General features: G+C 60.1%; 1 protein-coding gene across 4 annotated transcripts; it reads left to right on the top strand.

The window, feature by feature from the left end:
- The first annotated feature begins 656 nt into the window (after nucleotides 1-656).
- On the top strand, nucleotides 657-9,168 carry LOC137149612 (bromodomain-containing protein 2-like). 4 transcript variants are annotated; one of them, XM_067543142.1, is made up of 12 exons: nucleotides 992-1,097; nucleotides 1,789-1,885; nucleotides 2,628-2,765; nucleotides 2,881-3,022; nucleotides 3,314-3,525; nucleotides 3,842-4,213; nucleotides 4,716-4,844; nucleotides 4,947-5,201; nucleotides 5,618-5,844; nucleotides 7,039-7,349; nucleotides 7,979-8,101; nucleotides 8,244-9,168. In XM_067543142.1, exons 3-12 carry the CDS (start codon nucleotides 2,655-2,657, stop codon nucleotides 8,372-8,374), a joined length of 2,013 nt encoding a protein of 670 aa, XP_067399243.1. In that variant the 5' UTR covers nucleotides 992-1,097; nucleotides 1,789-1,885; nucleotides 2,628-2,654; the 3' UTR covers nucleotides 8,375-9,168. The 4 variants fall into 4 exon arrangements, with proteins under 4 accessions (XP_067399241.1, XP_067399240.1, XP_067399243.1 ...); XM_067543141.1 differs by lacking the exon at nucleotides 992-1,097 and adding an exon at nucleotides 1,165-1,255; XM_067543140.1 differs by lacking the exon at nucleotides 1,789-1,885 and having other exon boundaries at nucleotides 657-1,097.
- The last annotated feature ends 1,688 nt before the right edge of the window (nucleotides 9,169-10,856 follow it).

Raw genomic sequence — 10,856 nt, 5'->3', positions numbered from 1 at the left:
CTCTTACTTGGTTCCTTAGAGGGAAATGGGTGAAATGTACCAGCCTGTGATGTGCAGGATGTCAGACTGGCCTTAACCTCTGAGTGAATCTATAGCTCCTTCCATGCTAGATTGCGGAGCAGCGGGAGACCTCCATGCAGTGTGAGGTCTCCTTGTGCTACCGGTGCCTTATGCGAGTGTAATGCTGCCTATGTGTAGTCCCCATCAGTGGTCCCTTCCACTTCTAATTGAGGAGAGGACCCTGCCCTGTGGCATTAGGTATCTTCTGCGTGGGACCTTGGGCAGTCCTGTCCAGGGGGTATAGAACTAGATGTGGCTTTTCACAGATCTAATCTGCCACCCTTTGTTTCCAGACATAACCGGGATCTGTGCCAGAACCTTGAATCTCTCTGGTGCCTGTGGTGTGGTTTTGTAGCTACTCACACTCATGGGTGACACACTGGTTTTGGTGTTAGACAGCAAGATCTCTGGGGTCTAGGCTGCGAGGAAAGGACTGGTTCATGCTTCCATAGAAACAGTTGGGAATGCAGCCCTGGGCAAGTGGCAATTAGCTAGAGTTCATGGCCTCTTCCTGGGCATGCGTGTGACGGAGAATTCACCCCCACCCATCCCTGAGAAACAGATTCCCTTTGTATACTTTTCTCTCTGCCTTTTGCTTGTTCTTGAATGGATGCTTTCTAGCTTAAAGGTAAGCAGAGCAATGCTCCCTGCCCTAATTGTGTTCTAGGAGTGGGTATAAATAGCACAGACACCTTTCAGCTTTGCTTCAGTAATGTGTCTTGGGGAGATGTTTCAGAAGTCCTTCCCATGGGCTCTTTCCCTGTATCCTGCACCTGTGTTGTCTGCAGGCCTTTTTGCTCTAAACGGTGCTGTGTGGTGGTTGCCCTGGGCCGGATGGCATAAATTCCTTGGTCCTAGAGCTGCCCTTCTAATGGTGTCTTTGCTCCCATTTCAGGATTTTGGGGGAGGGCAGTACTGGGCTCATGGGCCTGGCAACCGAGTCGACCCCAGGCAAGCGGATCCGCAAGCCATCACTGCTCTACGAGGGTTTCGAGAGCCCTACCATGGCATCGGTGCCGGCTCTGCACCTGCCTCAGGTGAACCCTCCACCACCGGAGGTGTCCAACCCCAAAAAGCCAGGCAGGGTCACCAACCAGCTGCAGTATCTCCACAAGGTGGTGATGAAGGCCCTGTGGAAACACCAGTTCGCCTGGCCTTCCGTCAGCCCGTGGATGCTGTCAAGCTGGGCCTGCCGGTAATGAGCCCTGCGGGCTGGGCGTGGGAGTGTCTGAGGCCCATAGCGTGGGAGGTGCGTGTGTCTGTGTCCCCAGATGGTCCTTACTGGCTGGGATAGTGTGCTTGTCTGCACTGCTCCCAGCTGGCTGGGATAGTGCGAGCAGTTCCAGGGGTGTTAGGTTGCATTATTCAAATACTGCTTGGCCGTGTGGCTTGACCTACAGTATTCCCTCTAGCCGGGCCGTTCCAGGGACAGCACTGTCCCACCCTAGGGTTTACCACAAAGATGCAGCTGCAGGTGCCTGGGCTGTGCCATCCCCAACTCCTCCCTCCCGACCTGTGGTGTTCTCAGCTGGTTCCATGCTGTCCCAGAGCTGAGGTTCTCCAGGTCCCTGTATATCTGGCCTGCTTGGCGTGTCCTGGGAGCTTCCCCAGAACAGCCGCCCCTCCCCACTGCTCCCTACAAAGGTATGGATGAGGTGATGCAGCCGCTTTACAGGTAACCCGGACACTTTCCCACCTAATCTCTTGTGCCCTGAATGCGTTTTGCAGATTCCCATCCATGAATTTGTAGAAGACATCACGTGACCCCAATATTAAACGCCAGCCCCCTGTGCACCTGTGGCGCTCAAGGATTTAAAGCCCAGAGGTAAATTCCACTTAGGTTTGCTCTTACTTTATCTTTAGCCTCCTCAATCCCTGCCACATGCTGCTTGGGACTAGAGTAGGCCAGGCTGTTGGGACACTGGGACCACAGCCATTCATGGTCACCAGCTGTCCCCATAGCTTAGGCTTCCCCCAGCAGAGCTGACCTCTGCTCTGTAAAGCACAAGGAAGGTTCTTTGTATGTGAGGCTGAGTCCAGCGTTGGCTGGAATGCTGCAGGCACCCTCGCAAGTTTTGCTGAGCTGATACAGCTCCTGCCCTTTGCCGGGTGACTTGAATGTAGAAACTGGAATGAGACCTGTGTGTGTTGGTGACGTTACGCAGCCCCTCTGTGTATGTGTGTACCTGTTGGGTATTTCTGGGCTTCCATTGCCAGCAGCCCTGTTGGGAGGTCTGATCATCTGCCCAGGGTTAAACACTCGGGTAAACCCAGCAGTCCTGCCAGGCAGGATGGGGGAGGGTTCTGGAGAAGCTGGGCTCCGAACTGTGAACATGCTGGGTTCTGGGGCTGCTGGGCTAATGGGAAGGCCTGTTGGTTAGTCAGTCTGTTCTACCTACTGGAACAGGCTGTAGTGTGAGTGTGTGGGACAGGCTGACTGGACAGGGAGAGCATGTGTTGACAGTGTTGGGAGCTGTGCGCCTGGGAGCGTGCGTGACTGGGATCCTTGTTTTAGGGCTCACACCCTGTGACTGACCTCCTGGCCCCTTGTGCTCTTCTGCTGGCAGGATTATCACAAGATCATCAAGCAGCCCATGGACATGGGGACGATCAAGCGGCGCCTGGAGAACAACTATTACTGGGGCGCGGCAGAGTGCATGCAGGACTTCAACACCATGTTCACCAACTGTTACATCTACAACAAGGTGAGAGCTGTGCCTCCCTGCTGGGAGTTTATCCTTGGGCTTTCCCTGGAGCTGGCATGAGCACCACCCCCTCCCTGCTCTCTCTCTAATCCCTCCTCTCTGCATCCTCCCGTAGCCCACAGATGACATTGTGTTGATGGCCCAGACCCTGGAGAAGATTTTCTTGCAGAAAGTGGCCCAGATGCCCCCGGAGGAGCAGGAGATAGTCATCACTGTGGCCAAGAACAGCCACAAGAAGGGGGCTTCCCGGGCAGCAGGTATGTGTGCTCTGTGAGGGGGAAACTAGCAGGAGTTTGCTCCGGAGGAGTGCGGGGCAGTAGGCAGCAGCTCCGATGTGGGGGCGAGCAGACCCCAGATGTGAAGGAAGGAGTGTTCCCTGGGAAGCACGGGCCAGAAAGGGAGGGGGGGTGGTCTTGTAGCCAGAGATTGGTGGGCTGGGAGCCAGGACTCGTGGGTTCGTTTTCAGCTGTGGTGTTGGACAGGTCCTTGTGTAATGGTGACCATATCCCTTGGTGCTGGTGCTAACTGGTGCCTGCGTATTCCCCCAGCTCTTCTGGCAGGAGGTGTGACTGCAGCTCACCAGGTGCCAGCAGTCTCCTCAGTTTCCCACACCTCGCTGTACACCCCAAGCGCTGAGATCCCCACCACTGTCCTCAATATCCCCCACCCCTCGGTGATCTCTGCACCGCTTCTCAAGTCGCTGCACTCCGTGTCCCAGCCAGTGCTGGCTGTGCCTGCTTCCACGCAGCCTGTGGCCAAGGTAGGCACTCACCTGCCTGATCTGGGGTGGGGTTGGTCTGACTGGCAGGAGGGTGGGTGGTCATTCCCGTGGGGCAGGGAAGTTTGGGCTGAGTTGTGCTGTCTGCAGTCAGTCCTGCTGTGGAGGGGCTGGCACTGGCAGTCAGGGAGACAGAGGCTGCAGTTGGACATGTGGGGGTCAGAAAAATACTGGCTGTAGGGATGCAGTGTGCATTCAGGCTGCAGGGGGTGGGGCTGCTGGTCCTGTGTGGGCCTGGGGTTGGGGTCTGGCCCCACGCAGAGCCAGAGCTCACATGTTTTGTGTCCCTGGCCCACAGAAGAAGGGTGTGAAGCGGAAAGCAGACACTACCACCCCCACTACCGCAGCCATCATCGCCACTAGCAGGGAGTCCTCCCCCTCAGCCACCCTTCTGGAGCCCAAAGCAGCCAAGATCCCCACCCGGCGGGAGAGCGGGCGCCCCATCAAGCCCCCCAAGAAGGACCTGCCTGACTCACAGCAGCACCAGACCTCCAAGAAGGGCAAGCTGTCGGAGCAGCTCAAGTATTGCAACGGCATCCTCAAAGACCTGGTGTCCAAGAAGCACGCTGCCTATGCCTGGCCGTTCTACAAGCCCGTTGATGCCTCGGCCCTGGGGCTGCATGACTACCATGAGATCATCAAGTGCCCCATGGACCTCAGCACCATCAAGGTACGTGGGGGCTGTCCAGGAAGGGGTGCTAGAGAACATGGGCGAAGTCCTGGCATCTCCCTCTGGGGATGGAGCGGCCTTAGAACCTGCCTGTGACCTGCCCCTGGAAGGGGTCAACCCACGAGCCTCAGAGCTGTCATGGTCTGAGCTGTGGCCTTCTGGCTCTGGGTCTACAGCAGACAGGTCCCCATTGGGGAGCCTGGGGGGATCCCCCTGCATCTCAGCCCTGTGGAAGGTGGAGTCACTGGCTCGCAGGCTGTCTGTGGTAGCCTTGGACTCTGGCCCACCTCGGGAGTGGTGGGGGCTGCCCTGCCCCCATAGCTCCTGGAAGGCTGGCCAGTGGTAAGTGCCAGACTGGCTGGTATGTGAGCCCCGTACTGCTGGGGTGCAGGGGGGTCCCCTTGCTGCAGCCTAGTCCGGGTAGAACCTGAGGGGCGGGAGGGTCTGTGGCCCCTCCCTGGTGCAGCCACCCCACTCACCCTGTGCTCTGTCCGTGGTGCAGCGGAAGATGGAGAACCGGGATTACCACGACGCGCAGGAATTTGCTGCTGACGTCAGGTTAATGTTCTCCAACTGCTACAAGTACAACCCGCCCGACCACGATGTGGTGGCCATGGCTCGCAAGCTGCAGGTGAGTGGGGCAGCGGGGCCAGGTGGCGATTTCCCTCCCCGGGCTGAGCATGCCTTCGTTTCCCCGCTGCACTGGCTAACCCTCCCCTCCCTTCTCCTGCAGGACGTGTTCGAGTTCAGCTACGCCAAGATGCCGGATGAGCCGCTGGACACCAACCCCCCCTCGGCTGGCCTGTCTGGAGCCCTCTCGAAATCCTCCTCTGAGGAGTCCTCCAGCGACGACGACGATGATGAAGACGACGACGAAGATGAGGATGATGATGACGAAGAGAGCAGCAGCGAGAGTTCGTCGGAGAGTGAGGAGAGCTCTGACTCGGAGGAGGAGCGTGCCAACCGGCTGGCTGAGCTGCAGGAGCAGGTGAGGCAGTCGACCCTGGCCGTAAGGGGTGTGGAGGTGGCACCTTCTAGTGGGGGGCCAGTGCTCAGCTTGGTCCCCTCCACTTAGTTACTCCATGGGGGAGCTGTCTTGGGGACTGCCTCTTGTTCCATGGCTAGCGCTTAGTTCCCCCTGCCCCTGGCTGCGTGCTGGGCCGTCCGTGCTGTACCTGATTTCCATCTCCCTCCTGGCCGCAGACTGGATTCCCCGGATTCCCTGGCTGTGTCCTAGTCTCCTCTGGCCCTGCCTCTCTGCTAGTGTTGAGCTCCCTGTGCCCCGTCCCTTCTGTCCCCTAGCTGGGGGCAGTGCAGGAGCAGCTGGCTGTGCTGTGGCAGGGCGCAGTGTTAGCAGCCCCGTGGGTCGCTGGGGCCCCTCTCACTGCTGTGTCTCCCCCCCAGCTGCGAGCTGTGCATGAGCAGCTGGCTGCCCTGTCGCAGGGCCCGGTCTCCAAGCCCAAAAAGAAGCGGGAGAGGAAGGAGAAGAAAAAGAAGAAGAAATCGGAGAAGCACAAGGGCCGGGGAGGTGATGAGGAGGCGCGGGCGCGCCAGGCCCAGCTGAAGAAGGCCAAGAAGGCGGGGGGCAGCAGTGGAGGGACCAGCGGGAGCAGCAGCAGCAGCACCACCAAGTGAGTGGGCTGGGGCTGGTGGGGATATGCGGGGTGACAGCAGGGCAGCCCTTGTTCCACCCCAGGGGGGAAGCGGCGAGGGCAGCTGCATGATGACTTTCTTTCCCCGGCGGATCGACCATGGCGATGACCTTGTGTGAGCAAGCCAAAGCATGTCTGACGGCTGCCTGCCACCGACTCCCTGCAATCCTGGGCCCTTGCCTGGATCGGGGGCACAGGTCCTCGCTGGGCTTAGCTGCTCCTGGGAAAGCAGCGGGTCTGACACCTGGTGGTGCCTCTTGGGGTCCCCACACAATGGCAGCAGGGGCCTCCTGGAGGAGCTGAGTCTGCGAGCGCCTCTGCCCTCCCAGGTGAATCCCCAGGCAGGTCCCATCTCCGCAGCATCCCCTTCCTGTGGGTGTGTCCGACTGGGTGGTAGCAAAGGGGTCTTGCTCACCCCGCAGCTCCCTCCTCCCCATCCCCTCATAAGTCCCATAGCACATCCTGCAGGCTTCTTGGTGTGGAGGTGGTGGGCTGGGTTCTGTGACTCCCCCAGGAAGTGGATCTATGGCCAACAGGTGGGTTGACTTCAGTCAGCAAGCAGAAAATCTTGATTGAAATGTAGTTGTGATTGTATTTAGTTATTTTCCTAGAAAGGGTGGTTCTCGTTAGTTGAGAACCATTAAAAGGTTCATTTGCTGCGCAATATAAACTTTATGTGATACGTGGCAGCTATATTGGCTATCCAGAAAGGATACGGCAGATCTGCAAGTTTTTATTTAAGCCGTTCCATTGCATGGTTTGTTGTGCAAGGAAATGGAATATTGCATTTATTTACTAGGTTTGTCATGCTGGTTTGAGGGACGTTGGAATGCCATTTAAAAAGGCACAAAACATTTTAAAATGATTTTTAGCCAAATAAAACAGCCTTAAACATGCTGGCCGTTCCGTGAACTGAAGTGGTAGTTTCTGGTCACCGAGATTTGGAGCCAGTAGATCCCATCCTCACACCTCGATTGGGTGAGGGTAGTTCCCAGCTGGGTTCTTTTTGAAATGCACGCTGGCCGTGTGAGTGGCAGGGCTGGCTCTGGGGCGCCCAGAGGACAGGATCCTCTGGCTGTGTGAGTGGCAGGGCTGGCTCTGACGCAAGGTGGCCCAGAAGAGGGGGTTCTGTATGGCCAAGTGACATGTCCACCCCCCACTTCTCCCCAACAGGAATTCTAATAAGGTGTCGAAGGCAGTGCTGCCAGCACCCCCTATGCTCTACGACTCGGAGGAGGAGGAGGAGAGCAAGCCCATGACCTACGACGAGAAGCGCCAGCTCAGCCTGGACATCAACAAGCTGCCCGGGGAGAAGCTGGGGCGGGTGGTGCACATCATCCAGTCCCGCGAGCCCTCGCTGCGTGACTCCAACCCCGAGGAGATCGAGATCGACTTCGAGACCCTGAAGCCCTCGACCCTGCGCGAGCTGGAGCGCTACGTGCTGTCCTGCCTGCGCAAGAAGCCACGCAAGCCCTACAGTGAGAGTGAGTTGGGGGGGTGGGCTCTAAACTGGGGCCTGGGAGCTCTGGGTTCAGGTCCCTGCCCTGACACAGACCCTTGTGATCTTGGACAAGTCCCTGAGCCTCCATCTGCCAATGTGAAACCAGCCCTGCCCTGCTGCCCGGGGGTGGGGGGGGGTAAGTATGTGAATGAGAGAAGTGCTTGGACACCTACCGAAGAGAAGTGGTAGATAAGACCTAGGTGGGACTTTGGGGGGGGGGTCACTGGGAGCCTTGCGGTGGGGGGGGATGAAGTTAATGGGGTGGGAAATTGGGGAGCTTAGGGGCGTTGGGAGCCTTGCAGTAAGTGTCAGTGGGGGAGGGGAGACGTCCGCAGTGACACCCTGTCCTGCCTTTACACGATCCCAAAGCCCTTACAGTGGAGGGGGGCTGAGGTGTTGGGGGAGCCTTGGGGAGGGTGTGCTCTGCCCCCAGTGTGCACACACTGTGGAGATGGGGTGGGGCTGAAGGATCCTTGCAACAGCTGAGTACAGTGCTGGACTTGTGTGTGTCCCATGCTGGGTGGGAGCAGAGGGGCTCAGGCAGACCCCTGGGGCGGGAGCTACCCTCCATCCGCGGGGAAGCCCTCAGCACATCTGTCCCTCCCTTTGCAGCCATGAAGAAGCCGGTGGGGAAGACGAAGGAGGAGCTGGCTCTGGAGAAAAAACGGGAGCTGGAGAAGCGGCTGCAGGACGTGAGCGGCCAGCTCAACTCCACCAAGAAGCCCCCCAAGAAGGGTGAGTGCAGGGCAGTGGGACGGGGGGCACCTGGCTTGCCTCTGTGGAGAGCCAGTGTTGGTATCCAGGAGGGAGAGGTGGGTTCGTATGTGGGTGAGTGATTCCAGCCCCAGGAACTGACAGGCTCCCTCATTCCTGGCAGCCAACGAGAAGCCGGAGTCAGCCCAGCAGGTGGCCGTGTCGCGGCTCAGCGCCAGCAGCTCCAGCTCCGACTCCAGCAGCAGCAGCTCCAGCTCCTCCTCCTCGGACACCAGCGACTCGGATTCCGGCTAGAGCGGCCGGGCGGTGGCGGCCATGGCAACGGCAGGTGGCATCGTGGCCAGGCGGAAGCGCGGGCAGGTTCAGAAGAGGCTCTGCGGGACCGGACCCCATGTGAACCGAACTGAGCGGCTCCGTCTGGCGAGCAGCGTCCCCAGGGGCGAGGGAGGGCACTGAGGGTTCCCTGCCCCTGGGGTGCCAGGGACTGCCCTGCAAGGACTCGGGGACTGCCCCAGTGTTTACAGCTCGGGGGCTCCTGGGTGTTGTCAGCCCAGAGGCTGCGCTTGTGCCGGCCCGGTACAGCCGGCGTAGGACCCGGCGTGACCCCAGCCAGGTTTTACCGTTTGGTTTGGTTTGGTTCTGACGCGTGGGAGTTTTTCCCAGTGCAGAGTTTGGGTTTTAAAGGGTTTGGAAGTCTCCACGTTTGGATTTGCTTGGGGGGGCCTGGCCCGACAGATGGATGCTGTGGGCCCCTCATCTGCTCTGGGCTGCGTCATCGGGGGTCCCCCTCCATCATCTCACATCCCGACCGGCCTCGTCCCCCTCTCCGGGGAGGGTTTATTTATTTGAGCAGCGTTTGGGCCGCGTGGGGCCGCCCGCCCGACTCCAGGACTGCGCAGTGTACAGAGCCCGCGGGGCGGCCCAGGCAGCATGCTCCTTATGGGGGGTGGGGGGCTGTTTTTTATGTTGACTGTACAATTGTTTTCTACTCGTCCTTCGCTCCCCTCTCAGCCCCCCAGAGCGGGTTCGCCTGCCTCTGTGTTCAAATCTCTCCAGCCTGTAACATGTAAATAAAGAAAATACTATTGGAGGCCGGGTTGTCTCTGGCCAGGCCGTGGTCACGTCCCTCAGCGTGGGTGCTGGGGCCCTGTGGGGGCTGGGAATGCGGTCACAGGGCCAGTGGCAAATGTGGGGCAGAGTCCTAGACACCCCCGTGTGTGGAGCTGGAGATGGAACCCAGGAGTCCTGGCTCAGCCCCCTAGACTGAGCTGCAGCTGGAACCCCAGCTCTCCATGGTAGCCCCTGGAGGGGTCAGCCTGGGGGAGGTCCTCGTCTCCAGCCCTCAGGGAAGCTGCCCTGCAGCAGTGGGGTCTCGGCACATCCCATGCCAGGGGGCAGGCAGAGATGGGACGTTCAGGGGGGCCCAGGGGCAGGGAGGCGAGGGCCCTGGGTTCAGAGCCGGTGCTGCCCCCTGCCGTTCCTGAGCGTGGGGCAAGGGTGCAGCAGGGAGCCTAGAGGCAGAGCCCTAGACCCTTCCTGCCCAGCACACCCCCAAAGGGGCGGTCCCCCACTCCCGCTGTGAGGGGAATGACCCCCAGGAACTGCTTTCCTGGGCTGGGGTGGCCGTGTTTAGGGCGATGCTCTGCTCTTGAAGCCAGGAGGAGGGCAGGGCTGTGCTGTGGTCTGCGCTTTGCCGGAGGGTAGGTCTGCGCTGGACCCACTGCGTGCGCACTTGCTGTGGTGCTGGCAGGCGGGGGCTCTGCCGGCGCTGGAGTACATCTCGCTGCAGGAGGCGGCAGTGCGGCCGCGGGCACAACTCTGTCAGCTCCTTCCCCTGCTGCCTGCACAGGGCTCGCCTGGCAGAGCTGTGTCCCCAGGAGCGTGAGTTTGTCACCCCTGAGCACTGCTGCCCAGGTCCCCCTGCGTGTGTGTGCGCTGCAGCGCCCGCCAGCTGTGCACAGTCCTTTGCCCTCTGAACTCTGGGACTGTGCCCCCCAGGGGGCCGAGCCCCTGTCCCTTCTCCCTTGCCTGCCCCATGGCCTTCTGCAGCTGGGGAAAAGCTGGGCTGCTCTTCCTTCCTTGCTCTGCAGAGGGCGCCCTCTCCTGCAATGGGGGTGTCACTGCTCTTGAGTGCGGGGGGGGGGGGAGGTCTCTCTCCTTGGGGTCTCTGGCTCTGTCCTGGGTGCAGGCGGCAGGGGAGCGGGGCTGGTTTTGTTCCAGACTCGGCAACAATTTTACAGTCACTGTTTTGAGCACTCACAAAAACTGCACCTCTGCCCCACATCCAGCCCCTCGCTACCCCCATTTCCCCCCTCTGCCCCACTTCCAGCCCAGCTTGCTGCCCCTGCTCCCCTCTGTGCCCCAGCTGGCAGCTGCCCTCATCCCATCAGCAGGCAGGAGTGGGGGGGCCAGACACCCCAGTCCAGCAGCAGTGCCAGGTTCTCAGCCCCCTGAGCCACAGGGCCCTGCTGGGGGTCATTTCAGGCCCTCCATCCCCCACCATTGGATGCTCCATGGTCCTCTGCTCCAGCCCAGCCCAGCCCAGCCTGCAATGGTGCCCCCGCACTGGGACACTGCGCCACTGCCCCCCAGCACCACCAGGAGCAGAGGTGTGGGGTGGCGGCTGTGCTGAGGCTGGACCCTGCTGCTGGGGGTGAGGGAAGCTGCCGCAGCCAAGAGCGGTCGTGGTGTTTGCTGAGAGCCAGGCTCTGGGTTTTCTTACAGCCATGCCCCTGGCACTGAACCTACAGCGGAGGGTGGTCAGGGGAGGGTGTAA

Source organism: Emydura macquarii, unplaced genomic scaffold (assembly GCF_026122565.2).
Source record: "Emydura macquarii macquarii isolate MOO-44397 ecotype Brisbane River unplaced genomic scaffold, CSIRO-AGI_Emac_v2 contig_782, whole genome shotgun sequence".
Classification (NCBI taxonomy): domain Eukaryota; kingdom Metazoa; phylum Chordata; order Testudines; family Chelidae; genus Emydura; species Emydura macquarii.
This window is presented reverse-complemented; position numbering and strand designations above follow the sequence as displayed.